General features: G+C 40.6%; 1 protein-coding gene across 1 annotated transcript in view; it reads left to right on the forward strand.

The window, feature by feature from the left end:
* Positions 1-367: 367 nt before the first annotated feature.
* The window catches only part of ZYG11A (zyg-11 family member A, cell cycle regulator), a 77,199-nt gene continuing 58,429 nt past the window's right edge, over positions 368-19,137 (forward strand). The window contains exons 1-2 of the mRNA XM_045477421.1: positions 368-993; positions 15,416-15,581. Coding sequence (XP_045333377.1) covers positions 904-993; positions 15,416-15,581 — 256 coding nt within the window. The 5' untranslated portion in view covers positions 368-903. The remainder of the gene's footprint in view (positions 994-15,415; positions 15,582-19,137) is intronic.

Consider the following 19,137-nt stretch of genomic DNA (forward strand, 5'->3'; position numbering starts at 1 on the left):
GACATATTTTTACTTAAATTAGCTGAAGTGTACTAATTTACTGCTTTCAGGGTTTCTTTCTTGGAGCAGGTTATAAGGATTTTCTTAGTACCTTGCAGGTCACAAGAAAGCTGAGTAAAGGAAGTCAGAAGTGTTTTTGATACTTGATTCATTCAATGTCGGTAGGAGTTGGATCTACAGAGAAGAGTGATAAAAGAGAGGTGTTACCACAGTTTTAGGAGAAAGGTCTTTAAAAATATATTTTTTAAAGTATTTATATCTATCTATATCTATAGATAGATAGATAGATAGATAGATAGATAGATAGATAGATTGATTCTAGGGGTGCCTGCCTGACTCAGTCAGTAGACCATGGGACTCTCAATCTTGGGTCCTGAGCTGAAGCCCCACGTTGGGTATACAGAGTACTGAAAATACATAAATAAATATTCTATTTTCCAACTTCACAGAGCTAGTCTGTGGGCATACTCTAGAGTGGCTACAGGAGTGAGGTATCAACCCCTGAGGTGTGGGTTTAAGGCAAGTTGGTCTCAGAGGCATGAGTAAGAGTTGGGTGAGCGCTCTCTGTGGCGTTGGTGTGCCCAAAGGAGGACGGTTGGGCCCTGATAGGGTGGGGTGGTGGTCGGCACGGGTAGGCGAGGGGCGGGCCGGTCCCGGGGGCGGGGTCTGCGGCGGTCCGGCCTCCGAGGCAGGGGGAGAGGCCGCGGCGGGCGCGTGCGCGTGGCCACGCCGGGCGTTTCAAAACCCCTGCGGTCCGGACGGAGCAGCGTGATTGCTGCGTGCGCTGCCCGGGAGCGGGCGCTCCTCTGCTGCCTCACAGCGAGGTTCGACCCCTTCTCTCGCGGGATCCGGGTCCGCGCTCGACGCTCGCTCTCTCCTGCCGCCCCGCCGACGGGGGTCGCCATGGTTCACTTCTTGCACCCGGGCCTGTCGCCCAGGCATATCGTCCCTCCCGACGCTCAGAAGGATGCCCTGGGTTGCTGCGTGGTGCAGGTGAGCACCGGGGCGGGGACGCGAACCTCGGCGGGACGCCGCGCTAGCCAGGGAGTCGTCGGGGACTGTGCGAAGGCACTTGCTGGTTCGTTTGGCTGACGTGGGGTAAAGTCTGAAGAGTGAGCCGAGGCTGGGCTCCTGTCGTCGCCGGGGAAGTGCACGCTGGAAGGGAGTTTTCTGTCCCGGGCGTCCCAGCCTCTGGGCCGAGCGCTCTGACCTGGCGCCGCAGCGTTCAGGCGCGGCGAGGGCGAGTCCCGCCCTCCGGCTGACCCGAGGGCATCGCCTCCTCAGGTCTGCGATTCTCATCTGTGGAGGCAGCCGCCGTTTGCTGAGTGGTGTAAATTCGGACGTAAACTCTCTAGGCTTGGCCGGCAGTTGACGGTGGCGCTTATTATTGTCATAATGAACCCAAATGCCCCCGACCTCGACCGTACTGCCACGTGCATTGTGGACGTGGTACTCCGCAGAGACTGCGACCCAGCAGTCCCTAGTACCCGAGGCCTGTGCCCCGGAACTCTAGCTGGAAGCCGCTCGTGAGTCCGGCGAGGGGGTGGGGGGACTAGAACCCCAAGACTTGAAATTCTTTCAGTTCACGTGTACCCCCTTCCGCCCTCCCTCCACGGAATTCCTATTAAACTACACCTACAAAAATGCAAACCAAGAGAGTGTATTTTCTGCAGTGTGTTAAGTATCGCGTTTCTAGAGTAATCCGGTTATCTCTAGTCTTTTGTATGCATTGATAGTCTCCATTTTTCTGTGGTCTAGGGCAGTTGAGAACTCTAAAAGTTGGTTGATTTGCTTAAGAACCTGAACTTGACTTCAGGTGTTCTGGGGTCAGATTCCACATTCTACAACGCCCCAAGGGCCACGACTCTTAGAACTCAAAATCTACTTAAGGCTCAGCCTAAAATATGGAGGGAAGGAAACGTTCATTGAGGTTGTACTTTACGTGCAAGACCTTGTTGGAAGATTGTTGTGCCCTACAACGATCTGTCCTGTATTTCTCTGTACTCTGTTGGATTCACTTTTAATGCTGCTATATAATTTGTAAATTTGTTTGTGGCTAATGGAAAAGCCGGGTTTTTAAGCATGTACAGTATCTCAAGCACATTTTTTGTTGACGCTAATTGGAATTGAAACAAGAGTTTTCTCTAGAAATCAAACCAACCCATTTTCTGCCTAGTTCCATAGTGCACTGCATACATTCGTTTTCTTGGTAAGATTTTATTTTCAATTAATCTTGAAAATTAACACATTTTCGCTTATATGTATTTTCCCATTTATGTCATCTTTAATTTTATTTAGTAATGTGTTGTAGTTTTTGATAATAAAGGTCTGTGACATATTTTGTTAAATTCATCCCTATTTTTGATACTGTAAAAATATTTTTGAAAAACAGTGCAAAGAATTTTTTGTTGTATTGCTCTTGTATCCTACAATCTTGCTAGATTCATTTTTTTTTTAAAGATTTCTTAAGATTTTCGTCACAGTTATGTCATCTGCAAATAAAGACAGCTTAACTTTATTCCCTTTTAGTCTATGCTTTTTTTTAAGTCTATGCTTTTTATTTCCTTTTTCTAAATTGTATTTTCTCTAGAACCTTTGTAAAATGTTGAAGTGGTGAGAGTAAACATCTTTGTATTCTAGATCTTTCACCTTTAAGTATGATATTGGTTAAAGGTTTTTCCATAGATGCTCTTTATCAAGTTAAGGATGTTTTCTTCTATTCCTAGTTTGCCAGGAGTATATTTAAAAAAAAAAAAATTTTATGTTTTTATTTTTGACAGAGAGAGAGAGAGAGCGCGAGCATGAGCGGGGGAGGGGCAGGAGAGAGAGGGAGACACAGAATCAGAAGCAGGCTCCAGGCTTTGAGCTGTCAGCACAGAGCCTGATGCAGGGCTCAAATTCACAGCCTGAGCAATTGTGACCTGAGCCGAAGTCGGACGCTCAACTGACTGAGCCACCCAGGCGCCCTTGCCAGGAGTATTTTTAAAATCATGAATGTGTGTTGAATTTTGTCAAGTGCTTTTTCAGCATTTATTAAGATTATATGTTTTTGTTGTTTTTCTGTTAATGTGGTGGACTTTCTAGATTGTGAATTTAACTTTACATTTACATCTAAACCCCACATGGTCATGATGTATTGTTTTTATATACCACAGGATTTTATTTGCTGATATTTTGTTAAGTATTTGTATGCCCCGTGTTTATGAGGGAGATTGCTCTCCAGAGATATTTTATCTAGTTTTAGTATCACGATAATGCTGGCCTCAAAAATGAATTGGGAATTGTTCCCTGTTCAATTTTTTTTCCTATTCAATTTTTTGAGTTTGTGGAGGATAGATACTATTTTTTGCCTTTTTAAAAATTTAATTATTTCTTTTGAGTAAACTCTGCCCTCAATGTGGGGCTCAAACTCATGACCCTGAGATTATTTCTTCCTTAGATGTTTAATAGCACTCATCAGTGAAGCCACTGAAACTAATTTCTTTGGGAGAGCTATTCATATACTGCATTTTATGTTTTATAAAAGCATCAATTTATCGAGTCATAACATTCCTAAATATGTATGCACTATTACTAGATTATCAGTTTTTGTAGTTATTTACGTAATTTGCCTATTTCATCTGAGTTACCAAATTTATTGGCAAAATTGTTCATGGGATATCTTTATTGTCATTTTAATTCTTATAGGATCTGTAATGATGTTCCCTCTTTTGTTCCTGGTATTGGTGTTTTCTCTTTTTACTTTCTCTTAGTCTTTGTATCTAGGGATTTAATAATTGTTAGTCTTTTTGAAGAACTAACTTTTGGTTTTGATTTATATCCATTGCACATCTGTTTTCTCTTATTTCTGCTTGTATCTTTATAATTTCTTATGTTTATCTTTGGGTTTAACTTACTCTCTATCTTTTTAAGGTGGAAACTTAGGGCATTAAATTTATAAGTTGTTTCTAAATTTTTTAAAATGTTTTTAAATTTATTTTTGAGAGAGGCATAGCGCGAGTGGGGGAGGGGCAGAGAGACAGACAGACACACAGACACAGACACACAGACACACACACACACACACACAATCTGAAGCAGGCTCAAGTCTCTGAATTGTCAGCAAAGAGCCTGATGCGGGGCTTGGACTCATGAACCTTAAGATCATGACCTGAGCCAACGTTGGACGCTTCACAGACTGAGCCACCCAGGCGACCCTTACATCTTCTTTCTAATACAAACATTTCCTCCAATAGTGCTTTGGTTAATACCCATAAACTCTGGTATATTGTTCACAATATTTTCTAATTTCCATTATGATTTCTTCTTTGAGCCATGGGATGTTTAGAAATGTATTGCTTCATTACCAAATAGTTGGGGATATTTAACATCTTTTTTTTTTTTTAAGGGGGGGAGGGGAGAGGGAGAGAGAATCCCAAGTAGGCCCCTCACCCAGTGCAGAGTCCTTCACGTGGCTTGATTCTAGGACCTGAGCTGAAATCAAGAGTTGGGTGCTCAACCAACTGAGCCAGTCAGGCACTCCACACATCTTTTTTTTTTTAAATTGACTTCAAACGAGGGGCGCCTGGGTGGCTCAGTCGGTTAAACGGCCGACTTCGGCTCAGGTCATGATCTCGCGGTCCGTGAGTTCGAGCCCGCGTCGGGCTCTGTGCTGACAGCTGTGTTCTGTGATTCAGAACAGGCCGAATCTGAAATCAGCCTGTTTCAGATTCTGTGTCTCCCTCTCTCTGACCCTACCCCGTTCATGCTCTGTCTCAAAAATAAATAAACGTTAAAAAAAAAAATTGTAAATTGACTTCAAACATAATTATTGTTAGAGACCATACTCTATGATTTTAATCCATTTGTATACATATATTTTAAATGTTTATTTATTTTTGAGATAGAGAGCACCAGCATGGGAGGGGCAAAAAGGGGTGGGGAAACAGAGGATCCAAAGTGGGCTTTGCACTGACAGTGGTGAGGCTTGAACTCAGGAACTGTGAGAATCATGACCTGAGCTGATGCTGGACACTCATCAGACTGAGCCACTCAGGTGCCCCTTAATCCAGTTACTTTTATTGAGATTAGTTTTATGGCTCAGATATGATTTATCTTGGTGCACACTTATGTGCACTTAAAGATATATATTGTACAGCAATATATATGGGTTTTATCTATGAATGTCAGGTGAAGTTGGTTGATAATGTTAATTTTCTATATTCTTACTCCTTTTCCAGCTACTTGTTTTTTATCATTTGTTTGAAGATGAATGTTCATTTCCAACTCTGGATTTTTCTTTTTATTCTTTGAGTTTGCTTCATGAATTTTGAGGCTGTTAGTAAGTGCATATACATTTAGGAATTACGTCTTCCTGATGAATTGATCCTTTTATCTTTATGTATTCTGGTAATAGTCTCGCCTTGAAGTCTTTTTCTGACATTAATATAGTTAACTCCGTTTTCCTTATGATGGGTATTTGACAATCCTGTATGGTTGTTCATGTTTAAAGCACATCTCTTGTAGAAAAGGTCTTTTATTCAGTCTGACAGTCTGCCTTTTAAATCAGAGTAAATGTGATTATCAAAATTGTTGGGTTTAAAGTCTGCTGTGTTGCTATTTGTGTTTTATTTGTCCTGTTTGTCATTTTGTTTCTTCCTCTCCTGACTTGAACACTTTTCAAGTTTCATTTTATCTCTCCTATTGACTTGCTAGTTCTGCTTCTCTCCTTTACCTTCTTCCAGTCTTTCCCCCCTCCCCCCTTCTGTCAGTCTTTAATGGTCACTCAAAGGTAGCAGTTTTTAAAAATTTTTTTTTTTTTCAACGTTTATTTATTTTTTTGGGACAGAGAGAGACAGAGCATGAACGGGGGAGGGGCAGAGAGAGAGGGAGACACAGAATCGGAAACAGGCTCCAGGCTCTGAGCCATCAGCCCAGAGCCTGACGCGGGGCTCGAACTCACGGACCGCGAGATCGTGACCTGGCTGAAGTCGGACGCTTAACCGACTGCGCCACCCAGGCGCCCCTTTTTTTTTTTTTTTTTTAATTTTTTTTTTTCAACGTTTATTTATTTTTTTGGGACAGAGAGAGACAGAGCATGAACGGGGGAGAGGCAGAGAGAGAGGGAGACACAGAATCGGAAACAGGCTCCAGGCTCTGAGCCATCAGCCCAGAGCCCGACGCGGGGCCAAAGGTAGCAGTTTTTAAAGTGTGGATTAAGGACCTCTGTGGTCTCTAAGGCCCCATTTTCTTTTTTATTTACATTTATTTATTTTTGAGAGACAGAGAGAGCATGAGCAGGGGAGAGGCAGAGAGAGAAGGAGACACAGAATCTGAAAGCAGGCTCCAGGCTCTGAGCAAGCTGTCAGCACAGAGCCCGATGTAGGGCTTGAACCCGTGAACTGTGAGATCATGACCTGAGCCAAAGTTGGACGCTCAACTGAGCCACCCAGGTGCCCCAGCATGGAATTGGGTTTTTAACTTCTTTTATTTCTAAATGAATTAATACAGGTTTTAAAGATTTCTGAGTTTTAACTTATGTAGTAACATGTTGATAGATAGAATCCAGTTTTTAAGAGTATAAAGTGGTCCTAAGACCAAGAAGTTTGAGAGTCACAGCTCTGGGTTTTAAAATACACATTTGACTTGATCACATTCTACTTTAAAATATATCAGTTTAGGGGCACCTGGGTGGCTCAGTTGGTTAAGCATCCGACTTCAGCTCAGGTCATGATCTCACTATTTGTGAATTCGAGCCCCACATCTATGCTGACAACCCGGAGCCTGGAACCTGCTTCAGATTCTGTGTCTCCCTCTTTTTGCCCCTTCCCCATTCAGGCTCTGTCTCTCAAAAATGAATAAACGTTAAAAAAAATTTTTTTTTAAATATAGCAGTTTACCTTAAAACAGTATTCTTTGATTTTTTTCCCTTTTGTTTTGTCCTTGGTGCTAGTGAGATAATGTACCTCTTACTTCTCCATGTTATAAATTGCACAATTTATTTCTTTATTTTTGCTTTGATCAGTTATTTCTTAAAGACATTAGGAAATAAAAAAGTTTTTCTCTTTATCCACGTTTCCATTTCCATTACTCCCTTTTTCTTAAATCCCAAATATTCATCTTCTTTCCTTTTTCTTCAGCTTAAAGAACATTTAACCTTTCTTATAGTGTAGATTGGTTGGCAACAAGTTCTCTCTGCTTTTTGTTTGAGAATATCTTTATTTCAGCTTGATTTCTGAAAGCTATTTTAATTGTACTTAATTTTTTTCCCCTATTGTACTTTTTTGGGAAAGATTTTGTTTTATTAAATTTTTTTTTTTTTTTAACGTTTATTTATTTTTGAGACAGAGAGAGACAGAGCATGAACAGGGGAGGGGCAGAGAGAGAGGGAGACACAGAATCTGAAACGGGCTCCAGGCTCTGAGCTGTCAGCACAGAGCCTGATGCGGGGCTCGAACTCACGGACCGTGAGATCATGACCTGAGCTGAAGTTGGACGCTTAACCGACTGAGCCACCCAGGCGCCCCTGTTTTATTAAATTTTTTTAATGTTTATTTATTTATTTTGAGAGAGAGAGAGCAGGGGAGGGGCAAAGAGAGAGAATCCCAAGCAGGCTTTGCACTGTCCGTGCAGAGCTGGATGTGGGGCTCAAACTCACAAACCTTGAGTTCATAACCTGAGCCAAAATCAAGAGTTGGACACTTCACTGACTGAGCCACCCAGGCACCCCTCAACATAAGAATTTTTGAGGAACACAGTCTATAGCAAGGAGTGAGGGCTAATTTTAAAGGAGTGATTTGGGGGACACAGCCCAAGGCAACCTTAACAAATCATTAACAAGTCTTAACAAATGTTAAGAATCTTGATGAGATTAGTGGAATCTTTATGAGAGAACGGAGGGAGATTTGAGACCTGGAGACACAGGGAGGAAGGCCATGTGAAGATGAAGACAGAGATCATTTATGCTGCCTCAGTTGGGGAGAGCCAGGAGCCTCTACAAGCTGATAACAGTTTTTCCCTTGAGCCTTCAGAGGAGAATGGCCCTGCTCTCAGGGGACTTGTTTTCTGGACTTCTGTTCTCCAGAACTGCGAGAGAACAAATTTCTGTTGTTTTTAGCCATCTCATTTTTTTTTCTCAGTCTTAATTTAATTTATTTTTTTAATTTACATCCAGGTTAGTTGTAATATAGTGCAACAATGATTTCAGGAGTAGATTAATGCCTCTTACCCATTTAGCCCATCCCCCTCTCACAACCCCTCCAGTAACCCTCTGCTTGTTCTCCATATTTAAGAGTTTCCTCTGTTTTGTCCCCCTCCCTGTTTTTATGTTATTTTTGCTTCCCTTCCCTTGTGTTCATCTGTTGTGTGTCTTAAAGTCCTCATATGAGTGAAGTCATATGATTTTTGTCTTTCTCTAATTTTGCTTAGCATAATACCCTCTAGTTCCATCCACGTAGTTGCAAATGGCAGGATTTCATTCTTTTTGATTGCCTACTAATAGTCCAGTGTGTGTGTGTGTGTGTGTGTGTGTGTGTGTGTGTACACACCAAATCTTCTTTATTCATCCATTGATGGACATTTGGGCTCTTTCCATACTTCGGCTATTGTTGATAGATAGTGCTGCTATAAACATCGGGGTGCATGTGCCCCTTTGAAACAGCATACCTGTATCCCTTGGATAAATACCTAGTAGTGCAATTGCCGGGTCGTAGGGTAGTTCTATTTTTAATTTTTTGAGGAACCTCCATATTGTTTTCCAGAGTTAGTCATCTCATTCTTTGTGGTAATTTGTGGTAATTTTAGCCACACTAGGAAACAAATACATGTTCTAACTTCATTCACCTCCCTTCTGTCTTCTTTGAGAGTTTCATGTTGTCAGAACCAAACTGACAGCAGGGGAATCTGTTCAGGAGATCTGCTTAATTCCAGTAGAGAGCAGGGTATAGAGAAGATTAAGGAGTGAGTCTGGGTAGGAGGTAGGTGGCAAGTGCTGTAGTACAATTCTGCTTACATAAAGTTTACAGACATGGAGAACTAAATAGTATACAAGATAATGATTGCCTCTGGGTGAAGGGATGGGAAATAGCATCAGAAAGGGACTGCAAACATACTGGTATATTCATTTTAAGCTATGGGATAAATACAAAAGCGTATTTTAAAAATATACTTTATATTATATTTTATTTTTATATTTGAAATGTTTTATAAATTTTCTTTAATTTTTTTAATGTTTATTTATTTTTGAGAAACAGAGAGACAGAGCATGAGCAGGTGAGGGGCAGAGGGAGAGGGAGATACAGAATCCGAAGCAGGCTCCAGACTCTGAGCTGTCAGCACAGAGCCTGATGTGGGGCTCGAACCCACAAACTGTGAGGTCATGACCTGAGCTGAAGTTGGTCATTTAACCGACTGAGCTACCCAGGTGCCCCTGAATGTTTTATAAATTTCTAAATATCTTTTATGTGGATTTAGTCTTTAGTATACTATATTTTTATTTTTGTTCTTTTTAAAAAATGTTTATTTTGAGAGAGAAAGAGCGAGAGCAAGTGCACAGGGGAGGGGAAGAGAGAGCAGGAGAGAGAGAATCCTAAGCAGGGTCCTCGCTGTTAGTGCAGAGCCCTATCCTGTGCTCAATCCAACAAAATGTGAGATCATGACCTGAGCTGAGATTAAGAGTCAGTGCTTAACTGATTAAATTAACAGATTAAGTGTTTAACAGATTAAGTGCTTGACTGACTGAGCCACCCAGCCATCCCTACTATGCTATATTTTTTAAATGGGGCTGTCATGTAGTAATATGGCAAATAATGTTAGAAAATCTTAAAACTAAATATTTGGGATCAAATGTTACAAACATTTGCAAAGTAAGAGAAATCCCCAGCACCCCCACCTAATCCAGATAAAGTGGAAAACATCACTGTAAGCAGACCCTAAATCTTTGACATTTACCAATATCAATAACTTGGGATTGGAGGCTAGGCTCTTGCCAAAATCTGGGAGGGAATTTGAGTGGATACTGTAAACTATAACTATATATATAATATAAACTAATATGGGCTAACAAAGGCTGGCTTTACTTTAGTGAAATGGTAGATCTAAAAATTTTTGCTTATGGGAAAGGGAAATGGGGAATGTTGTCAGTTTTGGCATGGATTTTGAGTAGAAAGATACCTCCTTAAAATTTGCTGCTGGGGTGCCTGGGTGGCTCAGTCAGGTATCCAGCTTTGGCTCAAGTCACAATCTCGCGGTTGATGAGTTCGAGCCCTGCATAAGACTCTGTGCTGACAGCTCAGAGCCTGGAGCCTATTTCAGATTATGTGTCTCCCTCTCTCCGTACCTCTTTCCCCACTTGTGCTCTTTCTCTTTCAAAAATAAATAAACCAAAAAACAATTTGCAGGGCGCCTGGGTGGCGCAGTCAGTTAATTCGTTCGACTTTGGCTCAGGCCATGATCTCAAGGTTTTTAGTTCATGCCCAACATCAGGCTCTCTGCTGACAGCTCGGAGCCTGGAGCCTGCTTTGGATTTTGTCCCCCTCTCTGCTCCTCTCCTGCTCGCATTGTGTCTCTGTTACTGTCTGTCTCTCTCTCTCAAAAATAAATAAACATTAAAAAAAAAATTTGCTACCATAGGCTTGTCTTCACACACATTCAGCGTTTTTTGTTTGTTTGTTTATTCTGAGAGACAGCACAGCTTGGGAAGGGCAGAGAGAGACTCCCAAGCAGGCTCCACACAGTCAGTACAGAGCCCAATGTGGTGCTCAGTCTCATGAACCACAAGATCATGACCTGAACCAAAATCGAGAGTTGGACACTTAACTGACTGGGCCCCACATTTAGGGTTTCTTGCTTGGTTCAGGAAATCTATAGTTGAGAAATTATCAGGGTGAGCCTTGGTAATTCCCCTGGGGTAACCATAGTTTTGCAGAATCTCTCTGATCATCTTTTTTCTTCTTCTTTTAAGTTTATTTATTTTGAGAGAGAGAGAGTGCAAGAGAGAGAGAGAGAGAGAGAGACAGAATCCCAAGTAGACTCCACGCTGTCCGTGCAGAGCCCAGTGTGGGGTTTGAACTCATGAACTGTGAGATCATGACCTGAGTGGAGATTAAGAGTCATATGCTTAACCAACTGAGCTACCCAGGCGCCCCTGTGACATGTCTTCTACCCAGGCCTCATAGGAGTCCAGTAAATAAAATCCCATTAAAAGTGCATTCACAATCTTAATTCATGAACCATGAATCTCCATGAGTAAAATTCAACGGAATCAACAACAGGATTACATTCCAGGAAACTTAAGGAAATGGATTATTAAAACACTATAAGTATATTTAAAAGTAAAGATATAAAAGATGAAATAAGTCATGAAAAAAGAACAATATACAATTAGACTATAAAGAAATATATACCACTAAACAAAGAGATAGTGACCTGGGAGATAGATGTGTGGAAATTACCCACATGAAGTATAATCTCCATTTTCCCACGGGCCTGTAAACCAATTCTGGCTTTTAAGACCTAAGTAGAAGTCTCCTGAGACTCTTTCAGGGAATCTTTTTGCTTCCCTCAGTCTTTTGGACATGAATTCTGACCTGGGGAGTTGGAGCAACTAAAATTTTGGGAATGCAAAATGGTAGATCCACTTGGCAAGAACAGGTTGGCACTTTTCTTTTTTTAATTTTTTTTTAAACGTTTATTTATTTATTTATTTTTTTAAATTTTTTTTCCACGTTTTTATTTATTTTTGGGACAGAGAGAGACAGAGCATGAACGGGGGAGGGGCAGAGAGAGAGGGAGACACAGAATCGGAAACAGGCTCCAGGCTCTGAGCCATCAGCCCAGAGCCCGACGCGGGGCTCGAACTCACGGACCGTGAGATCGTGACCTGGCTGAAGTCGGACGCTTAACCGACTGCGCCACCCAGGCGCCCCAAAACGTTTATTTATTTTTGAGACAGAGAGAGACAGAGCATGAACGGGGGAGGGGCAGAGAGAGAGGGAGACACAGAATCGGAAGCAGGCTCCAGGCTCTGAGCCATCAGCCCAAAGCCCGACGCGGGGCTCGAACTCACGGACTGTGAGATCGTGACCTGAGCTGGAGTCGGACGCTTAACCGACTGAGCCACCCAGGCGCCCCGGCACTTTTCTTATATAAAGTTAAATACAGACTAGTAGGAAGTGTGGAATCCCATTCCTAGGAAACTACCCAAGAAAAATGAAACCCAGATTCACATAAACTTATATGAATATTTATAGTAGCTTTCTTCAAAACTGTCTAAAACTTTAAATAATACAAATGCCCTTAATGATAAAATTGTGGAACATGCAGTATAATACTTCTCGGCAATAAAAAAGGAACTAATTACAAAAACACAACATGGAAGAATCTTGAATGCTTTATGGGGAGTGAAAGAAATCAGATTCAAAAGGCCTACATATTGAATGATTCTATTTATATGACATTTTGGAAAAGGGAGAACTCTGGGGACAAACACAGATTTGGTTGCTTGGGGTTGGTGGGAGGAATTGTCTACAAAGGGACATGGGAATTTTTGGGTTATAGAACTGTTCTCTATGTTTATTATGGTGGTGTGGCACATGACTATGCATTTGTTAAAATTTGTGGAACTAAGTACACCAAAAAGTAATTTTTTTGCTATATGTAAATTAGACCTCAATTAAAAAAAAACAAAAAACACACAGAAATGAATAGGAAGAAAGTGATTACAGTAGTCTCCCTTTATCTGAGGTTTCACTTTCTGTGGTTTCACTTACCCTAAATCAACTGTAGTCCCGAAGTAGGTCATCGTTTGTTTTATTTTATTTTATTTTATTTTTTTAACGTTCATTTATTTTTGAGAGAGAATGTGAGCAGAGGAGGGGCAGAGAGAGAAGGAGACACAGAATCTGAAGCAGGCTCCAGGCTCTGAGCTGTCAACACAGAGCCCCACGTGGGGCCTGAACTCACAGACCGTGAGATCATGACCTGAGCCGAAGTCGGACACTTAACCAACTGAGCCACCCAGGCACCCCTCAGGTCATCTTCTCTTGGCATATTGTCAGAAAATCATTAGTAGTCTAATGCTGCTTCACACTGCCTGTGGCATTCACCTCACTGCTTTTCATCATGTAGGCATTTTATCATTTCATATCCTCATAAGAAGGATGAGTACAGTACAGTTAAGATATTTTGAGAGACAACATTGATATAATTTATTGCAGTATACTGTTAATCTCTTACTGTGCCTAGTTTATAAATTACACTTTATTTTAGGTATGTAGAGGAGAAAACAGTCTGTATCGGGTTTGGTACTGTGGGCAGTTTTAGGCATCCACTGGGAGTCTTGGAACGCATCTTCTGTGGATACGTGGATAAGTGGGGGACTACTGGATAGCATGTGAACTTATTGGAGAAATTTAGTTATGAAGAGGAGTAACTGAAGAGAATGTGGGTTTCGGCAGAAGGTGTTTTTGTTTTTAAGGTATATAGCAGAACAAATTATATGTTAAGAATGATCCATTTGAGGACACTCTGAAGATGTATGCATGAAGAAATGATAGGAGGGACCAAGGCAAGGGGGGATGAAGTCAGTCAGCACATGTGGAAGTGTTGGGCTTTGCAAGGAGGTGTACACATTTTCTTTTTTTGTTTGTTTTTGTTTTTAAAGTTTATTTTATTTTATTTTATTTTTTTTAATTTTTTTTTTCAACGTTTATTTATTTTTGGGACAGAGAGAGACAGAGCATGAACGGGGGAGGGGCAGAGAGAGAGGGAGACACAGAATCGGAAACAGGCTCCAGGCTCTGAGCCATCGGCCCAGAGCCTGACGCGGGGCTCGAACTCACGAACCGCGAGATCGTGACCTGGCTGAAGTCGGACGCTTAACCGACTGCGCCACCCAGGCGCCCCTAAAGTTTATTTTTGAGAGAGAACGCACACAAGCAAGGGAAGAGCAGAGAGAGAGAATCCCAAGTGGAGCTTGAACTCAGGAACCATGAGATCATGACCTGAGCTGAAATCAAGAGTTGGATGCCTAACCCAGGTGCCCCGCCCCCCCAATATTTTCCATGTAAGAGGAAAGTAAAGGAAAGATGCATGCATTTTCCGGCTAAATTTGATGGTGAGATGGCCTCATTTTTCTCCATGAAGTGAGTCAGATTCTGATAGCATAAAATGCATTTGAGGAATAAGTAGAAGGCATGGAATAATTCTTGCCTGATATTGGGAGAGTACCCTGTCTTGAAGACCTTATGGACAGACAACTGTCTCAGAGCTACGGAGGGCTAATTTGAAGTTAATGATTATGAATTTGCTGTGACATGCTATGTTATGGGAATCTTCCTCCTTCCCATAGATGATTAGCTGCTGTGTGTTGCCACAAAAAACTAGTTAGTAGAGTTCTTCTAAGAATGGAGTTTTGTCTGGAGAGGGAATAAGGAGTTGAGGGTATTTGCAAAGGAGTAATTTTTACTTTGGATCATGGAAGGAACTTAATCATTTGAAAGTGGTGTGGAAGTCAAGGAATTATTCCATGTTGAAGCCTCTGACAAAGGTAACAACCTCTGTTTGACCTATGTCTGTCTCTTCGTGTCTGATACAGTGCCATGCCTTTCAAATATTTGTTGGATAAACAAATGCCAGTTTCTCTTAGAGGAGAAAGAGACCATATGCCTCTTTACTCTCACCTCACTGTCAGTTCTTACTCTTCTACAGCAGCCTGGTATAGCACACTTTTACATTGTGAACACTTGAGGGTAAGAATAGGCAGGCCTGGGGCACCTGCATGGCTCAGTCAGTTAAGTGTCTGACTCTTGGTTTTGGTTCAGGTCATGATTTCATGGTTTGTGAGTCTGAGCCCCGCGTCAGACTCTTTGCTGCTGATGGAGAACCTGCTTGGGATTCTCTCTTCCTCTCTCTCTGCCCCTCCCTGGCTCGCACTCTGTCTCTCTCAAAATAAATAAACTTAAAAAAATACACTTAAAAAAAAAAAAAAGAATAGACAGGCCTTATCCTCTGGGACATAGTAATCACTGAGTAATAAATATTTGTTGAGTGAATGACCATGTGATATCTGTTTGAGTTGCCCCTTGTGTTTCATTGAAATTGTCAGATTTCTTGGTTGTGTTCCCCACTATTAGCTCCAAAAGGATTAAAATAATATTTTGCTCATTGCTGTATTTTCAATGGCTGGCACACAACAGGTGATGAGTGAAGGATTGAGAGAACTTATTTTTTTTTCAAGATACAACAGAAATAGATAAAATCTTCCATTCAGTTAACAGTTGGAATAAGGTGGTTTCGTTACATATAAATCATGTAAGTCACTACTAGGGTAAGGAGAATGTATCTTCAGATATCCTTACCAACTAGTTTGATGTCTTTTGCATGGTCTACTTCTGTGCTGAGTTTTTCTGGATGTATTCTAACAAAGTTTGTTTTCTAGGAGGAGGCATCTCCCTACTCTTTGGTCAACATCTGCCTGAACTTCCTGATTGCTAACCTAGAGAAATTGTGTTCTGAAAGATCTGATGGAACATTGTGCCTTCCAGAGCATTGGAGTTTCCCTCAGGAAGTAGCTGATCGATTCCTTGGGGTGATGACATGGCAAGGTAATAATAACACTCTTTTATTTTAATTTTTTAAAGTTTATTTCTTTATTTTGAGAGAGAGTGTGCACTCGCAAGCACTCTTGGATGAGTGCACGGGGGAGGGGCAGAGAGAGAAGGGGGAGAGAGAGAATGCCAAGCCCATGTGGGGCTCGATCCCATGAACTGTAAGATCATGACCTGATCCGAAATCAAGAGTTGGACACTTAACCACCTGAGTCACCCAGGTATCCCTATTTAATTTTTTTTGACAAGGTTTCTTTATATTGTACTCTTAAAGCATTTTACTATTTGAAGAGTGCTTTCATATCCAGTTCCTGTTTTACTCCTCACAACAAATGGATGGGAAATAGGGAAATAATTTCCATTTTATTTGTGTGGAGATTTGAATCTAAGAGTCTTTCTGGGATCCCTTGCAGGAAATTTGTCTTGTTTCTAGGTTTATCCTGCTATTAGCTTAGCAGAGTGAAGACAATGGAGAACTAAACCAAGTTCCCACTCATCTGTTTGCTCTCTAGCTTTTGAAGTGCTGTTCCTATAGTCTTGTCTCCTACTCTTTTCGTTGTGAATACGAGACTTAAAAATCTTTTCATTTACTTCCCCTTGTAGTGAGGCTTTCAAAACCTCACCAAAAGTTGTTATTTTACTTTTTGATTACAGCCTTCCTGGTGGATGTGAAGTATTTATTGTGGTTTTGTTGCATTTCCCTAATGAGTAATGATGTTGAGCACTTTAAATGGTGTTTAATTTATCATGTTACTGTTTTTTTTTAAGTTTATTTATTTTGAGAGAGACAGTGCAAGTGGGGGACGCGCAGAGAAAGAGGGAATCTCAAGCAGTCTCCACACAGTCTGTGCAGAACCCAGTGTATGGCTTGAACTCACAACCATGAGATCATGACCTGAGCTGTAATCAAGGGTGGGACACTTAACCAACTGAGCCACCCAGGCATCTCCACTTTTTTTTTTTTTTTAAATGTTTATCAGTTTTTTCTTAATATAAAGGCTTTTGGTAACAAATTACTGAGATGTGTTTCACATACTATATAATTCACCTACTTAAATTTTTTTTTTTTCAATGTTTATTTATTTTTTTGGGGACAGAGAGAGACAGAGCATGAACGGGGGAGGGGCAGAGAGAGAGGGAGACACAGAATCGGAAACAAGCTCCAGGCTCTGAGCCATCAGCCCAGGGCCTGACGCGGGGCTCGAACTCACGGACCGTGAGATCGTGACCTGGCTGAAGTCGGACGCTTAACCGATTGCGCCACCCAGGCGCCCGTAATTCACCTAAAGTGTACAGTTCAATGGTATTATTATTTTTGTTTTTAGCGATTTGGGCGGCTGTCATCACAATCAATTTTAGAACATTTTTTGTCACCTCAAAAAGAAACTCCTTACCCATCCCCCAATCCTAAGCAACTACTCATAGACTTTTTATTTCTGTGTTGTTTTTTTTTCCTGAACATTTAATATAAATCAAATTGTATAATATGTGGCCTTTTATATCTTCTTTGGAAACATGTCTATTCATATCCTTTGCCCAGTTCTTTCTTTTTCTTTTTTTTCTTTTTATTTACTTATTCTTTTAATTTAAAAAAAATTATTAATTTTTTAGTTTACATCCAAGTTAGTTAGCATATAGTGCAACAATGATTTCAGGAGTAGATTCCTTAATGCCTGCATTTAGCCCACCCCCTCCCACAACCCCTCCAGCAACCCTCTGTTTGTTCTCTATATTTAAGAGTCTCTTATGTTTTGTCCCTCTCCCTGTTTTTATGTTATTTTTGCTTCCCTTCCCTTATGTTCATCTGTTTTGTATCTTAAATTCCTCATATGAGTAAAATCATATGATATGTGTCTTTCTCTGGCTAATTTCACTTTAGCGTAATACTCTCTAGTTCCATCCACGTAATTCCAAATGGGAAGATTTCATTCTTTGTGATTGCCGAGTACTTTTTTTTTAATGTTTATTTATTTTTGAGAGAGAGAGAGGGAGGGGCAGAGAGAGAGAGGGAGAAATAGAAAATCCCAAGCAGGCTCAGCACTGTCAGCACAGAGCCCCAGAAATTTAAAAAAATGATCACCATGATAAATCTAGTTACCATCTGTTAACCATACAAAGGTTTTACAATATTACTGACTATATTCCCTATGCTGTACATTACATCCCCATGTCTTATTTTCTTGTTACAAGTCCCTTATCAGTTACATGGTTGCAATTATTTTCTTCCATTCTATGAATTCTCTTTTCACTTTGCTGATAGTGTGTTTTGACTTACAAACAGTTTTAATTTTTTAATGTTTATTTCTGAGAGAGAGATGAGTGCGAACGGGGGAGAGGCAGAGAGAGGAAGACACAGAATCCAAAGCAGGCTCCAGGCTCTGAGCTGTCAGCACAGAGCCCAACGCGGGGCTCAAACTCACAAGCTGCAAGGTCATGACCTGAGCCGAAGTCGGATGCTTAACCGACTGAGCCACTCAGGTGCCCCAAAAATGGTTTTAATTTTCATGAAGTCCAATTTATCTAATTCTTTTCTGGCTTATGCTTTTGGTATCATATCTAAAAATTCATTGCCAAATCCAAGGTCCTAAAGATTATACCTGTATTTTCTTCTAAGAGTGTTGGTTTTTTCACTCCTACACTCTTAGGTTTTTCGTCCATTTTGAGTTTATTTTTGTATATGGCATGAAGTGTAAGAGTCCAGCTTTATGTTTTCCATGTGCCTATACAGTTGTCCCATCACTATTTGTTGAAAAGTTTATTCTTTCACTATTGAATGGTGTTGGCACCCTTTTAAAAAATCAGATGACCACAGAGCATTGTGTTTATTTCTTACCTTCATTTCTGTTCTGCAAAGCAATATGTCTATCCTTTGTCTGTATGACCCTATCTTGATTGCTGTTGCTTTGTAGTAAATTTTGAAATTCGAAAGTGAGAATTCTCTTTTTAGGATTGTTTTGGCTATTCTGGGTCCTTTATATTTCCGTATGAAGTTTAGTACCAGTTGGTCAGTTTCTACAAAGAATCCAGCTGGGATTTGAATAGGGATTGCATCAAATAGCTACGTTAATTTGGAGAGCATTGCCATCTTAACAGCATTAAGTCTTCTGATGATGAACATGATGTCTGTTTATTTAGATCATATTGAATTATTTTCTGATGTTTTGCCATCTTAACCATTTGAAATCTTCAAGAGTTTGGGTAAACTTTCTATTAAACTAGACTTTCATTTCTTTGAACAGTGTTTTCTAGTTCATGTATATAAGTTTACACATCTTTTGTTAAATTTATTTCTAAGTATTTTATTCTTTTGATATTATTTTATGTGGAATTGCTTTCTTAATTTCATTTTTGTTATTTACGTATTTATTTACTTATATTTATTTATTTTTTTTGAGAGAGAGAGGGAGAGGGGCAGAGAAGAAGGGGCAGACCCTGGGATCATGACCTGAGCCAAATCGAGCTTAACCAGCTGAGCCTCCCAGGTGCCCCTTAATTTCATTTTTGGATTGTTCATTTTTAGTGTACAGAAATATAGTTGATTTTCTTTTTGAAA

This window comes from Leopardus geoffroyi, chromosome C1, assembly GCF_018350155.1.
Source record: "Leopardus geoffroyi isolate Oge1 chromosome C1, O.geoffroyi_Oge1_pat1.0, whole genome shotgun sequence".
Taxonomy (NCBI): Eukaryota; Metazoa; Chordata; class Mammalia; order Carnivora; family Felidae; genus Leopardus; species Leopardus geoffroyi.